The sequence below is a fragment of the Diadema setosum genome, chromosome 3, assembly GCF_964275005.1.
Source record: "Diadema setosum chromosome 3, eeDiaSeto1, whole genome shotgun sequence".
Lineage (NCBI taxonomy): Eukaryota > Metazoa > Echinodermata > Echinoidea > Diadematoida > Diadematidae > Diadema > Diadema setosum.
The window spans coordinates 32980163-33004497 of record NC_092687.1 but is presented as its reverse complement, the minus strand read 5'-3'; the positions used below and the strand labels follow the sequence as shown (position 1 = coordinate 33004497).

At 37.3% G+C, this 24335-nt stretch overlaps 1 protein-coding gene across 1 annotated transcript in view; it reads left to right on the top strand.

Moving 5' to 3' along the window:
- LOC140246794 (uncharacterized) overlaps nucleotides 1-23840 on the top strand; it is a 75782-nt gene extending 51942 nt beyond the window's left edge. The window contains exons 3-5 of the mRNA XM_072326127.1: nucleotides 19104-20650; nucleotides 22388-22549; nucleotides 23700-23840. Coding sequence (XP_072182228.1) covers nucleotides 19104-20650; nucleotides 22388-22549; nucleotides 23700-23840 — 1850 coding nt within the window. The remainder of the gene's footprint in view (nucleotides 1-19103; nucleotides 20651-22387; nucleotides 22550-23699) is intronic.
- Nucleotides 23841-24335: the final 495 nt, after the last annotated feature.

Below are 24335 nucleotides of genomic sequence, written 5' to 3'. Positions count from 1 at the left end.
TTATGAAGACTGCCAAAACGGCTGTTACGAATTGAAATTCCAATACAGTTGTATATATGAAGAGTTTGTTTGCAAAAACCGATAAGTCCATTTCTGAAGATTTTGAAGTACGATCTCTGTCATAAACTACAAAATAATACCTTTTAAATGATATATTGGTCACTACATATGAAGGTATATTTTTGAAGTTATGGTCAAAATAAGCAAAACTTTTCTTATTATTCCCTGTATTTTTCTTGACCTTTAATCGCAAATATCTCCATTTAATATGGACTTATCGGTTTTTGCAAACAAACTCTTCATATGAATATAAATTGTATAGCCCGCCCCAAATCCCATGATGAATACCTATTAGTATAACTACTGTATTTATTTTTGAAAGTTCGAGTTACCCCCACCCCACCCTCCTCTTCATACATATTAGGCTTCAAGCAAAGTAATAATTTTGGTATTATGTTTTGCATCATTTATGAACCAGGTTTAACTGTGTTATTGTTATCACCGCTTTTAACATACACACACCCCATATAATCTCGGCGATCCGTGGTATTGTTGTGCTACGGCGTACATAGGCCTTCTGTCTGCGGTGCATGTAGAGTTCTGTGGAGAAGGGTCATTTTTAGACCCCGAAGTTTTACGTTGGAAACCTGTAAATCATAAATGTGTTGGATTGATAGGAGGTAATACATTCATATAGTGTATAAATTGTCATTAATTCTGTATTGATAAACACAGATTATTATAAAAGAAACCGAAAATGGTTATACAGATTGCTTAAGAAAAGGCGCCTTAATCATTATTCACTGTGTACAGTGCATGCCCTCAAACCAGCCACCCGAAAAGCTATGTAGTCAGAATAACCTGTTCTGAATTGCCATTACGTTGCAACATAGCGTGGTATACCCATTCTCACTCTTGGTACAAATACCAATGGTTAAGTTAATGTACACCAGATGTTGTGTGATTAACACCCCTGTGTGTTCAAAAAGATCTGATTGACTTTTCTTGTTGCTAGGCAGTCCTTTGAGTACGAAAAAGCTGACATACACAGTAGTGAGTCAATACGGTCAATTATATACCCTCATTGTCACTATTGGTACACATACCAAGGGGCAAATTCCTGCCCACCAGTTGTTACATGATTAACGCCTCCAAATATATGTGTTAAAGAAGCTCCGGCTGTCATTATTTTTCTTGTCATTATATAGGCAGTCCTTTGAGTATCATAGATGTAGCATACACAGTACTGAGTCACTGCGGTCAATGCGCTCATTCTAACTTTTTGCACAAATACCAAGGGGTAATTTCCGGCTACCAGATGTTGCACGATTAACACCTCGATCTGAATACGTATTAGCAAAACTCTGACTGCCATAATCTTTCTTGTTGCTAAGCAGTCAATTCAGTATGAAAAATTTGGTATACGCAGTATTGAATCAGTACGGGCAGGTATCGGACACATTTTTGCCTCTTTAAGGTATTTTGTAAACACTGGTCGACAGGTTATCTATATTATCCGCAATAGAGCTTGAGCCCCGGTCGATCATCATTGGTATCACATTCATTCAGTGATTAGGTTTTAAATAGATAATTTTAGTATGACGCTCGGTTTAGTGAGCTTAACCTAGCACATGTGTTGATACCACTGTCGCCCCAAAGACGAGACTGAAAATAAAATCAAATTAAACAACGGCACAGTTCGGCGTTTTTTTATAATTTTTCGCTACTGTATCCATTCACATTATTGATTATTACATCATACAATCGGGTGTATTCATGAACTACAGATTCTATGTTGAATATCTCCGAACTGTTTGTGTAGTAGACAACGGCGTAAATCCGTATTGTGGAGTGGGGGGGATGATTGGTGATAGTCACCATCACCACGATTACAAGCCCATAACCGGACCGGCGCAGCCCCTGGGGGGGGGGGGGGGGGGGGTGGAGAAGCTTGCCCCCCCCCCCCCCCCACATACACATACGTTACAGGGATCAAATGTCCCACTCTTTTCCATGCAAAGTGGGAGGGAAGTGGTAGCAAAAATATGAAGACTTTTTCTTCTTGATTTTTGTTTGTTTGTTTGTTTGTTTTTTGCTTGTCAGCCGACTTTCGGCGGAAAATAGACCTTAAAAGTATGAAGACTTTTTTGTTGTTGTTTCTCTTGTCTTTTGATGTTCTTTCTTGTTGACTGACAGGCGATTTTGACACCCCCCCCCCCCTTTCAAAAACGTAGCGCAGCCCTGAATAATGCCCAAATAAATTCAATAAAATGCTAATAAGGATATCCATTTCTTTGTATGTAATAACGTAGAAGATATTTTCCTGTAGCTATTTATTGTATTCTTCAATTTCTTGATTTAAGTCAGTAAAGCAATCATCCCAGGGGCATCGCTCCGTTTTAATGACGGGGGGTAGGGGAGGGACTTTGAGTTTGAATATCTGTGCGAGGGAGCGGAGCGGCCTAGCGGGGGGAGGGTGTGGGAGGGGGGTATCCCCCTCCCACACGAGGAAAATTTGGCATTTTCAGACCTGAAATTTAGCGATCTGGTGCACACTTTTGGTGAAATTTGGGGGTTTTTTCCTATGTAGATTACTATTGAACAATTTTGCCTATAAAATGGTATCATTTAGAGAAACTTCTTGTATTAATTCTCACACTGAAGATCATGAACGCGATCATGAATTTTGACATTGTGCAGTCCAAAAACGGCCGTTTGTATAGCTATATTTTTTTCGCTTGGGAAATTAAGGGGGGGGGGGCGCACCGGGCGCAACTGCTGGCAATTACCCGGCAGCAACATCAGGCATCAGGAGAATGACATGACGATTAAATGCAAGCGAGCTTAAAAAATTTGACATTGTACAGTCCCAAAACGGCTGTTTGTAGCTAATTTTTTTTGCTTTGGAAATTAAGGGGGGTGGGGGAGCGCACCGGGAGCAACTGCTGGCAATTACTGGCAGCAACATCAGGAGAATGACATAACGATTAAATGCGAGCGAGCGAAGCGAGCGAGCTTGAAAATTTTGACATTAGACAGTCCAAAAACTGCCGTTTGTAGGGGGGGGGGGGCACCGGGCGCAACTGCTGGCAATTACCCGGCAGCAACATCAGGAGAATGGCATGACGATTAAATGCGAGCGAGTGAAGCGAGTGAGCTTGAAAATTTTGACACTGTACAGTCCAAAAACGGCTGTTTGTAGCCAAATTTTTTTGCTTTGGAAATTAAAGGGGTGGGGGCGCATCGGGCGCAACTGCTGGCAATTACTGGCAGCAACATCAGGAGAATGACATAATGATTAAATGCGAGCGAGCGAAGCGAGCGAGCTTGAAAATTTTGACATTTTACAGTCCAAAAACTGCCGTTTGTAGCTATATTTTTTTCGCTTTGAAAATTATGGGGGCGGGGCACCGGGCGCAAACTGCTGGCAATTACCCGGCAGCAACATCAGGAGAATGGCATGACGATTAAATGCGAGCGAGTGAAGCGAGCGAGCTTGAAAATTTTGACATTGTACAGTCCACAAACGGCCGTTTGTAGCTGTATTTTTTCGCTTAGGAAATTAAGGGGGTGGGGGCGCACCGGGCGCAACTGCTGGCAATTACTGGCAGCAACATCAGGAGAATGACATAACGATTAAATGCGAGCGAGCGGAGCGAGCGAGCTTGAAAATTTTGACATTTTACAGTCCAAAAAGTGCCGTTTGTAGGTATATTTTTTCCGCTTTGTAAAATAAAGGGGGGGGGGGCGCACCGGGCGCAGCTGCTGGCAATTACCCGGCAGCAACATCAGGAGAATGACATGACGATTAAATGCGAGCGAGCTTGAAAATTTTGACATTGTACAGTCCCAAAACGGCTGTTTGTAGCCAATTTTTTTTGCTTTGGAAATTAAGGGGGTGTGGGGCGCACCGGGCGCAACTGCTGGCAATCACTGGCAGCAACATCAGGAGAATGACATATTGATTAAATGCGAGCGAGCGAAGCGAGCGAGCTTGAAAATTTTGACATTTTACAGTCCAAAAACTGCCGTTTGTAGCTATATTTTTTTTCGCTTTGAAAATTATGGGGGCGGGGCACCGGGCGCAAACTGCTGGCAATTACCCGGCAGCAACATCAGGAGAATGGCATGACGATTAGATGCGAGCGAGCGAAGCAAGCGAGCTTGAAAATTTTGACATTGTACAGTCCACAAACGGCCGTTTGTAGCTATATTTTTTTGCTTAGGAAATTAAGGGGGTAGGGGCTCACCGGGCGCAACTGCTGGCAATTACTGGCAGCAACATCAGGAGAATGACATAACGATTAAATGCGAACGAGCGGAGCGAGCGAGCTTGAAAATTTTGGCATTTTACAGTCCAAAAACTGCCGTTTGTAGCTATATTTTTTTCGCTTTGAACAATAAGGGGGGGGGGGGGGCGCACCGGGCGCAACTGCTGGCAATTACCCGGCAGCGACATCAGGAGAATGGCATGACGATTAAATGCGAGCGAGCTTGAAAATGTTGACATTTTACAATTCAAAAACTGCCGTTTGTAGCTGTACTTTTTTTCGCTTCGGAAATTAAGGGATGGGGGCGTACCGGGCGCAACTGCTGGCAATTACTGGCAGCAACAAATATCTCGTAAACACATTTATGATGTAATCTGGGGAAATTTCAATCACAGAAGTGTATACTATTTTTTTTTTTTTTTAGGGAGGGGGGACCCTCCGTTAATTGAAAGTATATCTCCTCCCATCCAAGGAACATTTGCATTTCTTTAAACTGAAGTAACAGACCTGGTGCACACTTTAGATGAAACATTTTGAAATCTGTCAATCTAAAGTGTATTAAGTAGAAATGACTGAACGAGGAGGGTATGGGAGGGGTTAGGCCTATCCCCCTCTTACGCGAGGGAGATTTTGTATTTTCAGAATTGAAATTCAGCCATCTTTGGGTGAAATATTTAGACAGATTTCTATCAAAAAAGTAAGAACATTTCCACATCTCGGGAGTTACGAGGAGGAGCAAAATGATCTGTTTGTCCCCAATACTTCTACGGGGGAACCATCCCCCTCCCCCTCCATCGACGCCTCTGCATATGAGGGAGCTTTTGTAAGTGAAAGATCTGCTGCACACTCTTTGATAAATATAAGGAAATAAAACGTCAATCTCAAAAGTGTACAAAGTCTATCGAAAGGGACCCAGTAGCGGAGCTTTTGCATATTTATGATTGCAATTCAGCGATCCGGTGCATAATTCTGGCGGTAGTTGTCCAAAATTTCCATAAAGAAAGTTCGAGATTTGTCCTCATCTCGGGAATTGCTTGGGGGACAAAAGATTTGTCTGCCCCCAACATTTCCGTAGGGAAGGGGCAAATGCCCCTCCCCTCCCCCTCCCCCCCCCCCCCCCAGATAGATTCGACGCCCCACATCATCCCTGGGTATGCCCATAGATGTATCAGAGTCATCATCGTTTCAGGAATGATTCAGGAAATGGAGGGGGGTCAATTATGGCGGTATAGTTTTTGTTATTGTTTGTTTGTTTTCGTACATAATTTGCAGATGGTCCCGAGTTGCTCGCTTCATAGCATGTTTACATGTAAGCCTATGCTATTTGACGTTGTCAACGTCTGGACCATACCTTATGTCGATATTACTTTCTTCGCGAGCGAGCGAAGCGAGCGAGCGCTTGAGAAAATTATGTATACATTATCCTACAAGATAAAATACTGTTCAGCTCTGTAACCTGTCTGAAGGCGGGCGTACGAACGTCATGCAATATGCCAAAATTGATACAATCACATTTCTGCTTCCTCCATTTTTTTCTCAAATTTCAGGGGGGGATGATTGTACAGGCCATCCCCCCCTCCTCCATTTCAGGGGGGGATATATCCCCCCCATCCCCCCCGGGATTTACGCCCATGGTAGTAGATGGTAAAGTCTATATTTTTTTTTCTTTCTCTTGTTTTATGAGGCAAAGTTCGATAGTCCTAGGGTGTATTGCAGAGTCAAATCGGTCTATTATCCGACCCCGACTTCAATCCGTACATACTGTTACAGTTGTTAGCAATTTATGCGGAGGCCCATCCATTATACTGTTTAACGCATGTCCGCATTTTTCCTGTCAACTGCCAAAGTGATGGTGCTTCAGTTTATTCAGCGCATTGTAACCAAATATTTTCTTTTTCTTTTTCCTCTACTGGTGTAATATATATTGTCAAGGTATGGTGCACACTGGAGTGTATTGTGGGGTCGGCGTGGTCGGCTGCCGGGCCCCCTTCCACTCCTTTCATATGGTATAAAACCATGTGGAGGGGGTGGGGGTCCGGTGGTTGGCCGTGCTGGCCCCGCGGTGTGCTCCAGTGTGTCACTAACCTTTAAGTGTAGACCTTTTCACAGGTCAACAGACAATCGGTGATCCATTTTACAAACTACTACAAGTGACGCTCTTTATGTTGGACTAGGCACCTGCACTACATTGAGAGCGGAAACTTTAGAACATGTCAATGGTTGGTATGCATGCGGTGTAATTGCGAAAGCAATTATTATACAGGATGATCTGAAATAACCGCATTTCAACGTTTCACACCCCTAATCAAAGAGCTCCGAGACAAGCTAATTTGTATTCGTTGTCGCTGAATGCTAAATACCTCTTCATTTGTATGTTACAGGTGAACCAGATTTTATTATGTTCTATTCTTATGATAGTAAATCCAGTGACATTGAGGACTCAATAAGGTCAATAATAGTTAAATGTGCATGTATACGCAGATTTATAACTAAGTTCCCCTGTTTGTTTGTTTTTGTGAAATGACTACTAGTAGTAACGTAATTATGTTGACTCTGGCTCTAAGTATTTCGATTCAATCACTCCTTTATAGTTTGTTACAGCACACCACGCACCGATGCACCTCATCATATACACCCCGTGCATACGATGTTCACTGCACTTCACGATGCAAAAGCATGATATGCAGCTATCACGTACTGTCACTCATTGTAAATGGATTGTGATTTTGGAATAGATGACCAACCGCTAGTGAACCACACAAGCAAGTACTTCAATATCAACGAATTTAACCGTCAATTTCCTTCCAATAACGCAAATCAGATTTGTGCTAATTTCAGTTTAATTCACTTTAATAAAAGAAGTTTAAATAAAAATTTTGAAATATTTGATTTATTTTTGAGTTCCCTCAATGATTTCTCATTTTCCGTCAGAGGAATTACCGAGACATGGTTGCACACCAATTCCCCGGACCTATTTGGCATTGAAAATTACAATTTTATTCGTAATGACAGAAAGCATGGCAAAGGAGGTGGGGTTGCCATGTACGTCAATAATCAAATTGAATTCAAAATTCGAACTGATTTGCGTATTCAGGAAGCAGAAAGTTTATTTATTGAAATCTTAAATGATAATGAACAAATATTATAGTTGGTACCATTTACCGTCCTCCACAAAATGACATTCAATCTTTTTTTGATAACTTCGACCATTGTGTTAATGAAATCTTTGGAGAGAGAAAAATCCATTTTCTTGATGGGAGATTACAATATAGATTTATTGCAACCCACCCATTTCCATGACATATTATTTTCCAATTCACTGCATCCCCACATCAATAAGCCCACCAGAATAAATAACACCACCCATAGCAAAACATTAATAGATAACATAATGTCTAACGTAATAACGGAAACCTGTACGAACGGCATTATTTATTTAGATATATCCGACCACCTACCAATTTTTAAGATTAATGATAAATCTGTAACAACCCCAATACGCCACCAACCCAAACAATATTTGAAAATGCATAGAAACGTAACGCCACATAATATTGATTCATTGAATCAAGATTTATTTGAAGAACAATGGAATGACGTTTTTGAACTCCAAGATGTTAATTCTTCTTATGAAATTTTCTTACAAAAATTATTAGATTATTGTGATAAACACATTCCTTTAACTCCCAAAAGAAATGGAAGGAAAAAACCTCGGCAACCCTGGATTACTCAAGGTCTTATATGTTCTATTCTCACTCGAAACCGTCTTTATAAAATATCTCTGAGAAAACCTACTCCTGAAAACGTGAAAAGGTACAAAATATATAGAAATAAACTAACTACTTTGATTCGAGTTTCACGGAAATCATATATTTCGAATAAACTCGAATCTAATAAGGATGATAAAAGTGCTCTTTGGCAGACTATTAATGGAATACTGAAAAAGAAACCTACGGAATGTCCTGACAGCATTACTCATAACGATAATGTTATTACCAATCCTGACCAAATTGCAAATATTTTAACAAATTTTTTTGTTAATGTTGGTCCTTCTTTGGCAGCATCTATTCCCATAAATGATATAAAGAATTATAAAGATTATTTAAGTAATCAAAATTCTTTGTTTTTTTACTCCAATTAATGAATCGGAAATTATTGATACTGTTCGATTTTTGAAATGGAGTAAATCCTGGGGGCCTGATAACTTAAGTGTGAATTTGTTGAAAAAAAATAATTTACCCCCTAGCAGCCCCTCTCACCCATATATTCAATCTATCCCTACTCAACGGAAAGTATCCAGACTCCTTTAAAACGGCCAAAGTTATCCCCATTTATAAAAGAGAAGATCCCTCAATGGTGAAAAATTATAGACCCGTTTCATTGTTACCTGCAATATCGAAAATTTTAGAAAAAGTAGTTTACAAGCGTCTCCACTCGTTCATGATTGAAAATTAAATATTAAATGCGAATCAGTTTGATTTTAGGAAAGGATTGTCTACCGATTATGCTATAATTAAATCTGTTGATGATATTATTGATGCGCTTACTAAAAAGGAGCACATAATTGGAGTTTTTATGGATCTTAGTAAAGCGTTTGACACTATTGATCATGACATTTTACTTGAAAAATTACATAATTATGGTGTGAGAGGGATTACTCTGTCGTGGTTCAGAAGTTAGTTAAGTCATCGAAAATAATATGTTGCATTTAAATCCACTCACTCAACATATTCTAACGTGTCATGCGGTGTCCCTCAGGGATCTATCCTCGGGCCCCTACTCTTTTTGATTTATATTAATGATATTATCAACTCCTCTCCTCGTTTAAATTTCATGTTATTTGCAGACGACACCAATGTTTTTTATTCCCACAAGGACATTGTAACACTGGTTGACACATTAAATACGGAATTAAGCAACATCTCGAAATGGTTTAGAAGTAATAAGCTTTCATTGAATATTGATAAGACATGTTTTATACACTTTCATACGTTGCAATCCCAACCCACCCTTCCTCAAAGTATTTTTATTGATGATATAAACATTGCTGAGAAACATTCAACCAAGTTCCTTGGAGTGACCCTACATAGCAATCTAACTTGGAATACTCATGTTCAGAATATTACAACAGCAATATCTAAAGCAACTGGTGTTTTAAGAAGAATAAAATATTTAATTAATGATCAACCTTTAATTATGTTATATAACACTTTATTTTTACCATATGTAATGTACTGTAATATTGTATGGGGCAACAGTAGCAAAACAAAATTGAACACAATTTTTCTTCTCCAGAAAAAGGCTCTTCGTATATGCACACATTCAAATTTTTTGGCTCACACTGATCCCATATTTTATCGCCTAAAAACTTTGAAGGCCCATGATATACGTCTATACCTAACTGCCATATTTATGTATAAACACACTCGAAATTTATTACCATTTTTTCATAATACCCTAGTAACCAATGACCATATTCGCTTATACCCTACCCGTCGTGCCCATGATTTTCATTTAAGTACTCCGAAGCTTTTACTTGCTCAAAAGTCAATTAGACATCAAGGTCCGGATACATGGAACACTCTTCCTGAGGAGTTGAAACAGTGTGCCTCCTTGTTTTCATTTAAAGCAAACTTAAAGAAGTACATTTTATTACAGTATACTTCAAATACGAACTAAAAACTAACAAATTATACAACTAATGTTGGTCTCCCAATAGCAACAACGCATATCGTCCCCTCTTTCAGTAAACCAATCTTATTATTCTAAATTCCAGCCTATCTGCCATTGTGCACCTTCAAGCACCTGCACACACATTCACCACCACCACCATCACACACTAGAGTTTATTTTCCCCTGCTAATTTCGCAGCAGAATTTATATTGTTACGAATCTAGTACGTCCTTATCTTTTCCTCGGGCCGGCCATCTTTTCAAGCAATGCTTATTATGGCGGCCCTCTGCATAATCGTTTCTTAACTATAAATGTTATTCTTATCACTGCTGCATAGACATGCATATTGTATATTATATTTCTTTCATATCGTTGTTTATGCAAGTCAAAAGACTGTGTTAAATTTATTTTATATACAAAATGTATTTCCTACATGTTCATGATTATGTACTTATATGTATCGTGGTTTATGCAAGTCAAATGACTCTGCATTGAATTTACTTTGTATATTTCCTGCATCTTCATGATTATGTAACTTATGTATATTGATTTGCAGAAAATTAAGTATCTATCAAACAAAATATTTTCTTATAAAATGACGAAAAATTGGAACAAAATTGATAATAAGTTGATGGTCCTATCCTATTTCGAGCTTGCTAATACCGAAATTGGTTGATGCACCTCTTGCATCATTGAAAGTTTGAGATATTCAGATATGTCCTGTATTATAGACCAAAATATTCATTTACATTTTTCACAGAAATGATCAAATATATTGTATTGTGATAAAAGTGAAGCAGGGGATTAAACCCTGGGCGAAAAAAAAAAATGATACGTAATTTTTTTTTTTGGTAGGTACAAGTGAATTTGTCAAATCATACAAAACTCAATAGTATCCAAAATGGCCGCATGATGCGTTTTTACGCGTACTGAAAAGGTCGATATCATTATGATACCGAACCTTACGAAAACAAGATACAACTGTTGATTTATTTTGCAAAATAGGAATACGAAATTGTTTTATGGCCGCCAAATATGGCTCGAAATATGGTTATTTCATTTTGACTGGAGAAGCAGTGTGCCTTGCTGCAATAAGTGTTGAAACTTGTTTATTCTTATGAATCTGATTTCATATTTTTCACAATGGTATCATATTCCGATAAAGCCATTGCAGATTGCTATACATCCATGACCAGTATAATATCAATATGAATCCTAAATCATTCTGCATATCTATAATATTCGTTTATGTTTTTTGTTACATTATGTTGTCGAAGGTTTTGGTTTTAACTTTTGTTTCTCTGTTTGTATGTTGTTGTTTTGTGTTAACGGCGCATTTGCTGCGAGTTTGCCAACCACTCTTTGCAAATGCATAATATTTTGTTATACTTTGTATGTTTATAAGTACATAGGTATAAGATCCAACTTGTGTCGGAAACAATATGTTGAAGACCACCAATATAAATCAATAAATCAATTAAAGTGTTCATGGTAATCTTTGGTAATCTCTGCATAACCTTCTCCTTATCCTCCTTGAGCTGGTTTAGGCACAAAAATATGGAGAATGGTGTCAGAGACGCATAATAGCTGCAGAGTTTTTACAACTTTCTTACAGGAAAATTTTTACAAACAGTTTGGATTATTGTGCACAAAGAAGAACTCATATGTCCAAAAAAAAATATATATATATATATAATGTGATTCTGTGGCAAGTGCATCCCAAAACCCTAACCTTTCTGTTTAATGTTCACGAGAGTCATGATTACCAAGCATATCATTAACTGTATAACGCTCTCGTCCAAGGAAGGGACAGGAACTTATCGCAGGAGATATAGAGGAGCGTGATCGGAAGAAAATGAACCGAAAACAGAGATTTATTTTTGTTGTTTGCCATTGTAGTGAAATACATAGCTACCTGGGCATGACAGTAAAGTTTGTCAAATATTTATATTAGCGAGAATAGTTCTTTTGTCATTTTTGGTGGTTCTAATACAGAGCACCAAAACTCATTCAATTTTCTACTGCGCGGAACATTTCACATTTAAAGACTCGTGGTCATACTAAAAATCAGTCCTCAAAGCTTTTGAATGACGATGTAAGCAGGGTTTATCAAAAATATAAATCTGTCATCAGTGATTTCTTTCTGAACTGAAAGTAAAAAAAAAAAAAAAAATCACCTGTAGAACGTTTTAACGGGCGATATAGAGAGGGTAAGCAATTGATAACGTCTTTAGAACCATATTGGCATATCATTAGTCAGAATTGTGAAACTTTCCCTCCTTCTAAAAATAGTTTTGTAAAAGCGACCTTTTTAGTACGCATGAAAGCATCATACTAAAAAAACCCAACTATTCATCCGATAAAACTGTCATTGATATGAGTGATATCTTAATAGTGTATAATTTTGTTGGAGGTGATTTGGATGTGAAAGCATGAATCAGTTTCATTAAATCTAAGATTGATTTTGAAGTAAGGTTTCAGATTTTGGTCAAATTTTAACCCTCTGTACAAAAATGAACTTTGCACAGGAACCAATGATGTGTATGTGAGTGTGTGCTGACAATGGACATGCCTGAGCCACCTGTTGCCTAGGCGTCAGTCTGGCGCTCCAAGGCACATGAATGCTTATTCAATTATTCATAAATAGACTTGCCCTGGGCACTGCTAGTCTGAATTCATGCATGGTAAAGGGTAAAATACATGCACATGGAAAAAGTAAGCACATGCTTCCATGTGCTCGCAAACATCACATTTCATTCCAGCTGGCAATCATTTTCAAATTTTGCCTTACATGTCACTAAATCTGGGATATAAATAAGCATAAATGATCTAAAGTTTTGTTGTTGTTTTTTTCATTTTGATACAACTGTCTACTAATAGTCTGACAAATTTGTCGCTTTTTCGATAAAAAGAGATCATTTTTGGTCAAGAGTTCAGCAGCATTTTTCATTGGGGCGATTTGTTTCACAGTAGATTTATTTAAGGCTCCATATACACAGGTGATTACTCTAATTTTCTTTGCTTCCTGTCACCATGTTTACGACAGAATAGAAGGTATTCACCGTAATTTTGTTTTTCAGAAGTAGGGAGAGTACTGTCGCCACTCAACGACAGTATCGGCAGGCGTTTGACTTTACACAGATACTGCCAGAGGCTGAATAAAGACTAGTTGTGATAGTGGAATTTCTCATGAATAAACAGTGAAGCATTCAAACCCTGGCCATTGTTCAGGACCATTGTCAGGATGTTAACCACACACTCCCATACACACCATTAACACCTGTGCAAAGTGAAAGTTTTGTGCAGAGGGTTGGCAATAGAGCAAAATCTGGAACCTACTGTGAAATTAACAATGGATTTCATGAAACTGACTTATGCTTACATATTTAAACCACCTTCAACAAAATTGTACACTATTCAGCTATTACTCATATCAATGACAGTGTTATCTGATATATAGTTTATGAAATATGAAGAATCAAAAGTGAGAAATGTTTTTTGAAACACCTAGTATATGAGGCATGCATGACTGGAATATTCTGGTGCAAATTTACATCATGGTGGCCATTTTTGACAATTGACTGATTTGAAATATTTGCTCAAGTGGCTAACCTAAGTTTCCACCTCACATTCACCCTCAGAATGAGGTCAGAGAGTCAATTTATCACCGTTAAGAAGTACACCTGAGAATGAAATACTCACATTGGAGTTTTTTATTTCTCCATTTTGACGACCATTTTGAAAAACTCAAAAACCCTATAGACTGCAAGAGCTGCATCAGCCAGTTTCGACGGCCACTTTGGTGGCCATTTTGAATATTTAAGAACCCAGGATGACGCAAGAGTTGCATCATCCAGATACGGATTTAGCACCCTCAAAAATAGGGGAAAACCATCAAAAAAAAATACATCGTTCAGATTGCAAAACAAGTTCAGCCTCTGACACCCAGACTATCAACCCAACAAGGGCCAGCAAGCATGCACTGGACCAGCGTGTGTGTGCAGTGCTATGAACATGCAAAAGAAAGAAACAAAACCAAAACCAAAGAAAAAAAAATAAAACATCTCGTGAACTTGTAACAAATTTACGTAGGTTGTCAGTGTTTGTCAATACTTTCAAAGTTTCTAAAAGCAATGCATACACGACATTCACCTTCAGTCACACTCCAAATATCCTCTTTGGCAGATTATCCATGTATACTGCCATCATACAGAATTTTTAGAGTCAAAGCATTTGTAAGCGCCACCACATCACACATACGCTCGTCTACGCTGCATTGTGCAAGCCGTGCGAGCATTTCTTGTTGTACGTTTGTCAAGCATAAACTGTTGTTTTTATTTGTGTTGTTGTTGTTGTTGTTGTTGTTGATGATTGTTTGTTTGTTATTTATGTGACCCAGCACCACAAAAGGAGCAGAAAGTCGCCAGACATGAAATTTTAGTGAAGAGCATATTTTTAAGGAGCAGACTTTAAGCTTTAAAATGATGTATAACTCAAATCAAATAGACACTTCTAACCTATCTAAATATTGGAAAGAAAGCACATAATCAGGAAAAGTGTGAACTGAGAAAAGAGGCTCTGAAGTGCAGTATCTATTCAAGCGCTAAATCTGTACCAAGCCGTGCTGGCTGTGCGATGAATGAAACAAAAAAACGGGATGTAAACCACCGGAGTAACAGCAATAAAGGGATTATCAGATTTAACTGAAATTGAGCATGCCTCATTATCACATTCTGTTCGTAATTAATGCCAAGTTTCAAAGCAGTAAATTTATCCTTTGAAAAGTTTTTAGAGTTGAAAATTGAGAATGTGTACAAGGTGTTTTTTTTTTCTTTAAAGAAATTAGAATTAAACTCCAAAGGCACATCTATTCACACTATTCTACCAAAAATGTTCGGGATAAACTGCTATAAACATACTTTTCTGCACGTTTTATGATCCCAAATCAAAGTATGATAAAGAAGAAGCCTTGCCCTTTCACCAAATATGACCCATTTCACCTATTTTCAGTCCTCACACAAAATCAGTGTGTGCTACTTTTTATTCGTTTTGCGATGCACGGTCACATATGTATTTTTTGTTTTTTGATCAGCCCGTGCCGGAAACTATAGGCTCAGCCATATGGTCGAGACTAATTTCCGTCTGATATCAGACGTTATTTTGATTAATAAGTTTAGGGGAGAAATTATTAGCTACAATCAATCATAAGTCTCCTCGTGAAAAGGACATTCTGCAAAACTCTCAGAAAAAGACTACCTTGATTCATCTAATCACCAAAAAAAAAAAATCAAAACTGCTAAATCACATCTTTTAACATATGATTTTTATTGCAGAGCACACGCTATATACAAAAATTATATCAAATTAAATATAAGAAGAATTTCTTGATAAACTTCATCAAATTAATGAATATCTGCTTCATTACATAAACTCCCTTACACTTCCTTGAGAATATAGCCCTTCCCAAAACTTGCCATAAACTGAAAAGAAAGAAATCATGTTCAAATTGATCTAACAAAACTCATCCTTTTTTCTCTATCAACCTACCCCTGTACAAATATTAATAAAACAAACCCGCATTCTTGCTTAACCCCCTGAATTTGCACACCATTACTCTGCTATTACCTTACTACATCTACCTAACCCCGCCCATCCCTACTTATTTAAGCAGACATACCCCCCCCCCCCGGAAAGTTATGTTCATCAACACACATCCATACAAACACAAAACATCATCAACAACAACAAACACACCAACACGCGCACAACCACAACCACAAACACTCACACACCAAATCACACTACATACATGTCGTATCATGGTTACCTGTTTAGTAGACACACACCAAAAACCAAAACTGACCAAACGTCTGACGTGGGAAAGAAGAAAAAAAAATGATCATCATAATGCTGATAAATACCAATTCCTTAACATTGATACGCCACAAGCCAAAATTGGCCATACATCTGACGTGTGTGTGTGTGTGTGGGGGGGGGGGGTAAGATATTAAAAATGTAGGCATGATTGAAACAAAAAATATATGATTCATACCATCAATGTAGATACCTATACCTGCCAACAATGTGGATAAATCAATGAAAACCAAATCTGCTCCAGGTTTTGCGAATAAAACCCAAGCGAACCTGCTTTCATCGCAATTTTCTTTTCCTCTATAAAATCCAAAACACTTTTCTTTATCTTTTCCCTCTTGGGCAACTCATTTTCTTCTCTTGACCGAAATTTAATTATATTTAACCATATCAAATTTAACCATATCAAAGCATTCACACATTAATTTCAATTCGATCTGAACTACCTCCTAAACCCAAGAAAATATCTCTCCATTCGAGAGTCTATAATTCAACTAAATTATAATACTCAATAAGAAACTGCCATATTGGCTTTACTTTAACACAATTAAAAATATATATGTAAAAAGTTTCCCTTTCCAGAACAAAGATTATCATTCACCGAACTTGAACAATGTTCCCTTGTGTATATCCCACGTGTAGCAACTTAAACTGAAATTCCCTGTGTTTACTAAGTAAAGTCGTACTTCTAAGTGAAATAAATATATTTATTTCCTTTTCAGTGAAATTGCACTTAATTTCTCCATGTCTTATTTCCAAAGTATACAGTTCTTGTAAGTCTGTAACGAAACACTCATACAATATTTTGGACTTAATATTTTGAAAATCTGATATTTTACCAGAAATCTTCACCTGTACACACATAAACACACACACACACACACACACACACACACACACAGAGGCCCACTTCATTACAGATAATTATGTAGGCGATTATTTTCATCGTTACTTAACTTGTTTTTTATTGAATATTTTTTTTCATGCTACGGTTCACAGAGTGTGACTGGAATCCCTGCTGGCGGAGCCCAACGCCATTTGATGCGGAAGAACAATTATGCACACTAAGTATGGAAAACCGTGTAATCAAATTATTGCCAAGATAGATCGATTACTATTTTGTTTGCATATCAAATTTTGATACCGTTTGTTACATCACGCTTAAAAAGAAAAGTAAGCTTAAAAAAAACGAGAAATATTACTTTGTCTGTTTGTGGGTTTCCCGGAGCTGATTTCGATGTAGGCCCTACACATCATTATAACAATAACTCTGAATTGCAAACTGTACAGATAATAAGATACGTTTGAGATCATCTTCATTTGTAAGACGGCAATATAGGCCTACTGTATTGGGTACAAATGTATGTTTTTCATACGATGTCTGTCGTCTTTTGCCAAGATAGAAATGTAAACTCTCTCTTCATCTTCCTCTCTACCACTGTCTGTCTGTTTCTCTGTGTCTTTATTTATTTACGTATCTCTCTTTCTCTCTCTCTCTCTATACATATATATATATATATATATATATATATATATATATATATATATATATGTATATATATGAAGAGCTTGTTCGCAAAAACCGATAAGTCCATATTTGCCAAATGGAGATATTTGCGATTAAAGGTCAAGAGAAATAAAAAGAATAATAAGAACATTTTGATTCTTTTGACCATAACTTCAAAAATGTACCTTTATAATGTAGTGACCACTATATTATTTAAAAGGTATTATTTTGTACTTTATGACAGAGACCGTCGTACTTTAAAATCTTCAAAAATGGACTTATGGGGTTTTTTGCGGAACAAACTCTTCATATATATATATATATATATATATATATATATATATATATATATATGTATAAGTATAACCTGTACTAAAACGATCGCACAGCTATTGCCGTTATTGATGCTATTAGCATGTTTCACAGGATGTGACTGGATTCCCTGCGGGCGGAGACCACAAGCACCAAAGCGACCTGATGAAGAGGAACAATCCATGATTAGTATGAGAAACATTGTTATGATATTTATATGATTTTTGTTTTGTTTTGTTTTGTTTTGTTTTGTTTTGCTTTATTTGTTTTTCAGTTTTGGGCCAAAATATAGCCATTATTATTTGGCTTGTATGCTGAATTACAATATCATTCAATACACGGTGTGAAAGAATGTCCAGTTAGTTGAAAGTCTACACAAACACTTCCATGAGATGAGATAGTGCATTGTGATTCTCTTTTTGCTTTATTGTTTTATTCAAAGAGGGTGGCAGTGCACAAGTAATCATTCCACTGATAATAGAATACTACATGTAAAACACTTAGGATATCTTTCTTTTTTTAATCGCTTTCAATAGCTTGACATCAATAATATTCCTTATTTAATATTTCTTTTCATTCCTTTATTTAAGGACTGCATACTCTTCAGTCCCCAGGTATGTGCGGATAAAATACATCATAAATGCAACAAACATGAAAACAAAGCTTTTACATCAAAACAAAACAAAACAAAACAAAGAAAACGGACCAAAAAAAAAAGTGATGAAATAACTGTATCACATCTGGAAAAAAAAAGGAACAATTTAGGATATACTTAAACAATGACTAGTGCAAATAATCCACTGCAGTGTGGAATACAAGATATGAAAACAAAGGAGAGTCCTGGGAGAGAGAGAGAGAGAAGAAGAAGACATATTCATAAGATGAAATACATATTTACATTTCATTAAACGATGAAAAGTATAAACTCCTGGTATTAAATAGCAAAATTTCATTCAAAATTTTTCCATTTTCTTTAGAGATTCAATTATTTATTTCTCCACATTCTCCTCTTCTCTCTTTCTGTATTTTTCGTAAATATTTATTTGTTTTATTTTTTGTACATGTTAACAGTGATATATATGTATATATATATATACAAGTATTGGAACAAGTTCACTCGGTTGACAGCATTGACTGATGATTGCCCCTAAATGGAGGTGGCATGAAACTCCGAGTAGCAATAAAATACCGGCGGATGAACCTGCTGTCAACCGAGTGAACTTGTTCCAATACTTCTGTCTAAAGCTCTTCCTTTGAGGATATCGAGCACTCTTCATAGAAGGATAGAATCACCAAGTGTGTGTGTATATATATATATGTATATATATATATATATATATATATATATATATATATATATATATATACATATACGTATATACAATATTTACACACAACATAATAAAATATGCACAAGTAATGCATTTATTTCTCTTCGGGGTTTTTGCCTTTCTTCCATATAATATCAGCAAAACGCCCACCGGAGCTTACGAAGACGCAAGTACAGCAATGCAAGATAGAGCTGAAGAGGTATTACCTTGAGTCACTCCGAACGGTAAGAGTGGATCCACTCAACTTTATGGAACGTGTTAACTTGGATGACATTTACACAAATGTGAGTCTAATAGAAAGTAACATGCGTGAAACACCAATGACCTACCAGGATATTTTGGTCAATGACGAGTACGGACATATTTCAAAGCGCATTCTGATCCAGGGTGAGGGAGGCGTCGGTAAAACAACGCTTTGTGCTAAGATCGCCTGGGACTGGTGCCAGGGAAGGATTCTCCAGGATCTGGATATGGTCATCGTTATTCCTCTTCGAGATGTCACTGACGGCAGACGTATTGGTGCTATTGTGAAAAGTTTTTTGTCTGATTCTAATGCAGCAACACCAGAACAGATAGACGGCTATATCTCAACTAATCTAGATGAAATTCTTCTTGTGTTTGATGGCTTTGACGAGTTTAGCGAAGATTTAGAAGAAAGGAGCAACAGTGAGGTCATTCGAATTCTAGCATTAGAGCAATATGAATCATGCAAGGTAATAGTGACCACACGACCATGGAGAAGCCGCACATTCAAGAAGACGAAAAAACTTTCCAAAGCTTATACTTTTATCAGAGTGGAAGGATTTAACGAGAGTGATTTAGCAACTTACATCAAGCGATACTTTATGATTACACAAAAGAGCGCGCTTGCAGAGAGCTTGATCAGTTTTATGGAGGAAAATGAAATTGTCCGGTCGAACATGGCCCCGTTTCCCATCTACTGTGCAATGCTTTGCCTTATGTGGAATGACATCAGTGAGGAGAAACGGAAAGAAATGACAAAACTACAAACTTTCTCTAACATTTTTGGAGAAATGATCTCTTTTCTGAAAGAACACTATGCATCAAAAGTATGTAAACATGAACATGAACAGGATCAAGGGGTTGCTTATCATTTGACGGAAGCTGGTACGGTGATTCAAGACATAAGTGAAATAGCGATGAACGGTTTGATTGACAAAACGCTTTCATTTCCTGAAGAACATTTCAAAGATTGTCACGATGCTATGACAAAATGCTGCAGAGTCGGGATTTTAACCAGAGATGAAGATGTCACCAGAGGGAAGCGTCGGCATGACATCAATAATCCATCCCTGGTTGAGTCAGTGGTTTCTTTCCCCCACAAACTGTTCCAAGAATATGTTGCAGGGGTATATGTTTCAAAAGTGTATGTCAATGATCGTGCTAAGTACAATCAGCTGAAGCAAAAACTTATTTCTCGATATAAAGAGTTCCGCTATCTACTCTACTTCGTCTCAGCATCAAGAAATGAACTTGGCCTTGATATCATAGAATGTCTACTAAATTTTGCTGAAAGGAATTTCTGCATTGACGTTGCGTTTGAATGTCATACTGAAGAGGCCGCTAGAGTAGTTGGAGAAAGGTACGAAAAATACGTACTATCACCATATACGTCAGAACATACAAAATCAGGAGTAGTGTTCATGGTGCAATGTGACCAAGTGGTAAGTAACACGACTTGAATATCGACTTGAAAACTGTATGAAAGAATAAAAATAAAAATAGCCACGCAATTTTGAATGCGTTTTGTTAGAGTTGACTTCTTTGAGTGAGTGTAAAATCTGTAATCTTCTGAGCTTTATTGTCATTAACATTCTAAAAACTTAATTACGCTGATTGTGGATAGCCTTTCTATTCAAAAAGACATTATGTGACCGTGCGTAACAAAACAAACAAAAAGTCGCACCTCCTTGATTTTACGTGAGGACTCAAAGATGAAATGGGTAAACCTAGTCAATATTGAGTTTTGAATATTTTTCTGAAAGAGCTCACCTTCTACATAATTCTTTAGTTTGGGATCATAACATATATGAGAAAGTGTGTTTTCAGCTTGTTTTTTTTTTTTCCAATAACCCTTTTATTTGGGAGAATAGAAAGATCGGGTATGTCTTAGAGTCGCCTTTTCATTTCTTGAAATGCTTTACACACTTTTCACTTTCAAGTATAATAACTTTTGAAAGGATAATTCTACTGCTTTAAAAGTTAGCAGTAATCATGGGCAGAAAGTGCTGAAAGAACATGATCAATTTCAGCTTAATCTGATAATCCCTTAATTTTTCTTGCTCCGGTGATTTGCATCCTTTGTTTGTCCCTTTCGTGACACAGTTAGTACGGCTTGGAGATTAAACGCTTGAATAGACTGTGTATTTCAGAGCCTCTTTTCTCAGTTCACACTATTCCAGAGTGTGTGTTTTCTTTCCAGAATTTAGGTAGGTTAGGGCTGTCTGCTTGGATTGAGTAATACAGACTGTACATTATTTTAAAGCCTACAGTCTGCTCGAGATTTCAGAATCTGCCTTCAAAGGGGATGGCTAGCAACTGATCAGTGGAAATCAGTGGGAATGCTGGGGGATGATTGTTACAATTCTTGTGGGATTCATTTAAGAGTACATTGTTGTGTGAAAATTATTAGCTTCAGAATGGTCTCATATTCAAGTAATGTGCAGTTTAATAGTTCCAGGCTAGCATGCCTGTACAGTGACGGGTCATTAACACATTTTCTGTTCATTTTACGATACCAAATTTTAGCGTAGTGTAGAAGAGGACTTGCTCTTTCAGAAAAAGAAATGAAAATGTCAAGATTGAAAAAATTGACCTATTTCACCTATTGTCAGTCCTCGCACAAAATCAGTGCGTGCGACTTTTTCATCGTTTTGTGATGCACGGTCACATTCAGAAGTTGTCTATTATTCAAACATGATTTCCTCGTACTAGCAGCCGACCTTTTAGTTGATACAAAAAAAAAAAAATCTTTCGTGCCTATCGTTAATGACATAGATACGGCGTTTAATCATATCAAAAGCCGGCAGGGAACATTTATATCGAACCACGCTACTGTGTTTGCCAAGACAATTAGTAATAGCGAAGTTCATTGGGAGAGAAATGCATTTTTTTTTTCTTATTCTTGGCAGTTGAGACCACTTATTTTCGAAAGGTTTCCTGTCGTAATGCCTTGATAGGATACACATTATAGTCGGCGAAATAAAGCAGGACATGCCTGTCAATCTTATCAATACTATACCATTCGATTTGTTTCTTTTTTTTAAGGAATCAATGAAATTATGAATGCAATGTATCACTTCGTACTTGCGCCCCCCTCCCCCCCCCCCTCCTACCAGTTATATGAATCATTACCATTATTGTTCTAGCTCCATCATTCAATATTTATGTCCGTGCTTTAGCGGTCGTTATACCTTGGCGAAGTCACCTGTGGAAGAACTCAGTCACATGACCTGGCGCTGGAAATGTGTTCTAGCTGTATGATGAGCAAAATGACAATACATAACTCAGAATTCCACTCGGAATTCTATGAGATCATCGGAGATAAGGCGTCGACCTGTAAGGTTAGATATTCTATGATAGTTTCGTAACTCGTGCCCTCTTTAAAGGTACTAGCCCACATTTGCAAACCCACGAAAATCAAAACTGCATAAAACAGGTCCAATATGACTTCAAGTACAAGTTATAACAGTAACATACCTCACCTGTTACTCTTTGTCTATACCATTCGATAAAAGAGAGAAAATCATCGTTTTAAAGTCAATTTTCAAACCGGGTCAACCCGACTAAAAATCGAATTACGAGCGCGGGCTATAGCTACGTACATGTAACTTACACATGTATCGCATGCATGTAGTACGTACGTGGACCGGAGCTAGCGAGCGTTATACGCATGCATACGGTGCGTTTTCATTTATTTTTATGAAAGTAATGGACTAATTGGAACGAAATTTTGCACAGGTGTTACTGCAATCATACCCAAACTCCATGCTGACTATGAGCCCAATTGCTGCAGGTTTACAAATGTGGGCTAATACCTTTAATACATTATGCACTTGATGTAATGAACAATGTATTTAATGCAAATACAATGCATGAGGACAATCTTTATAAAGCAAATATGTGCTTTTTCTCGCCGAATCATTCCCTCTCCCTTTAGTTGCTACTGTCAGCATTAGGCACAAGTGAATCCTGGACGTCATCGTCTATTATTGTTCTTTTTTCCGATTTGTTTTTTTTTTCTGTAAGTCTTGCAATATTTTACAGTAAGATTTAGAATAATTTACTGTAAGTTTTACAGTAATTCAGTGTAAGTTTTAACAGTAATTTACTGCAAAATTTGTTCAAGTTACAGAAATGTACTGAAGGAAAATTGCGTCCAGTAACTGAAACTGCACGCATTAACATGCAGCGTGATTACCAGAATTTTTTATTTATACAGTATGTAATTATATAGAGCGTCTTTAAAATTGTATTGCTACGATACCTACTTTATCATTTTTACGACAATAAATCTTGACTTTTTTTTCTGGTTCACACTACATTTCAAATTTTCTTTTCTCATTGAACAGTACTTATGCAATTTGGCACACATACTGTTCGTCGGATCAAGATGAGCAGAACACATATATTTATTTCATTTTTTTAAAGAACTGCTTTTTCATATAAACGTCTTGTGTTATTACTTGTACTTCCGTTTTTGTTCCGAATCAGACGAAAGCTGGCCAGCCTCTAGAAGCTTCTGTCGTATCCTTCCATTATGTAGATCAGCATGCAGCCGTGGCGTTGTCGCTGCAGCCTGCATGCTCATTTCGGATCCGCATCATGTGTGTAAACACATTCTGTACAACATGAATAATACAGCGTAACATGGTGGCAGACACCTTGAAATCACTAAACAAATTATAATCATTATACGACGTGATGAGTGGTTAAAGTGGACTTATCACCTTGTATACTAAGGGGTGGCGTTTATCGGGTATTGCAGCAAAACACTGATATACTGATATACTCTTCAGATCAGTACCACAGTTACTTAAATCATAGTATACTTTATCGATCTATTTTTGTTTAAGGTTTTTGCCAACAAACTATCTTGATATCATTAATCAATTAAATATTGTCAATGTGTCTTTCTTCAGCTTCAAGATGTGAGTTTGTCTTTTCAAAGCTGGGATGACGTCTCTCAAAATCACTCTTCGATGGGGGGTGACTTGGCCAAATGGGTATCTACTATGCCAAGTTTGTCAAGCTTCAGTCTGAATTGCTCGTACCTGGATCGTGACTTCCTCTCAACAGCCGAAGCCTTAGCATCATCCTGTAAGGTATATCATCTTGACCTACGTGTAT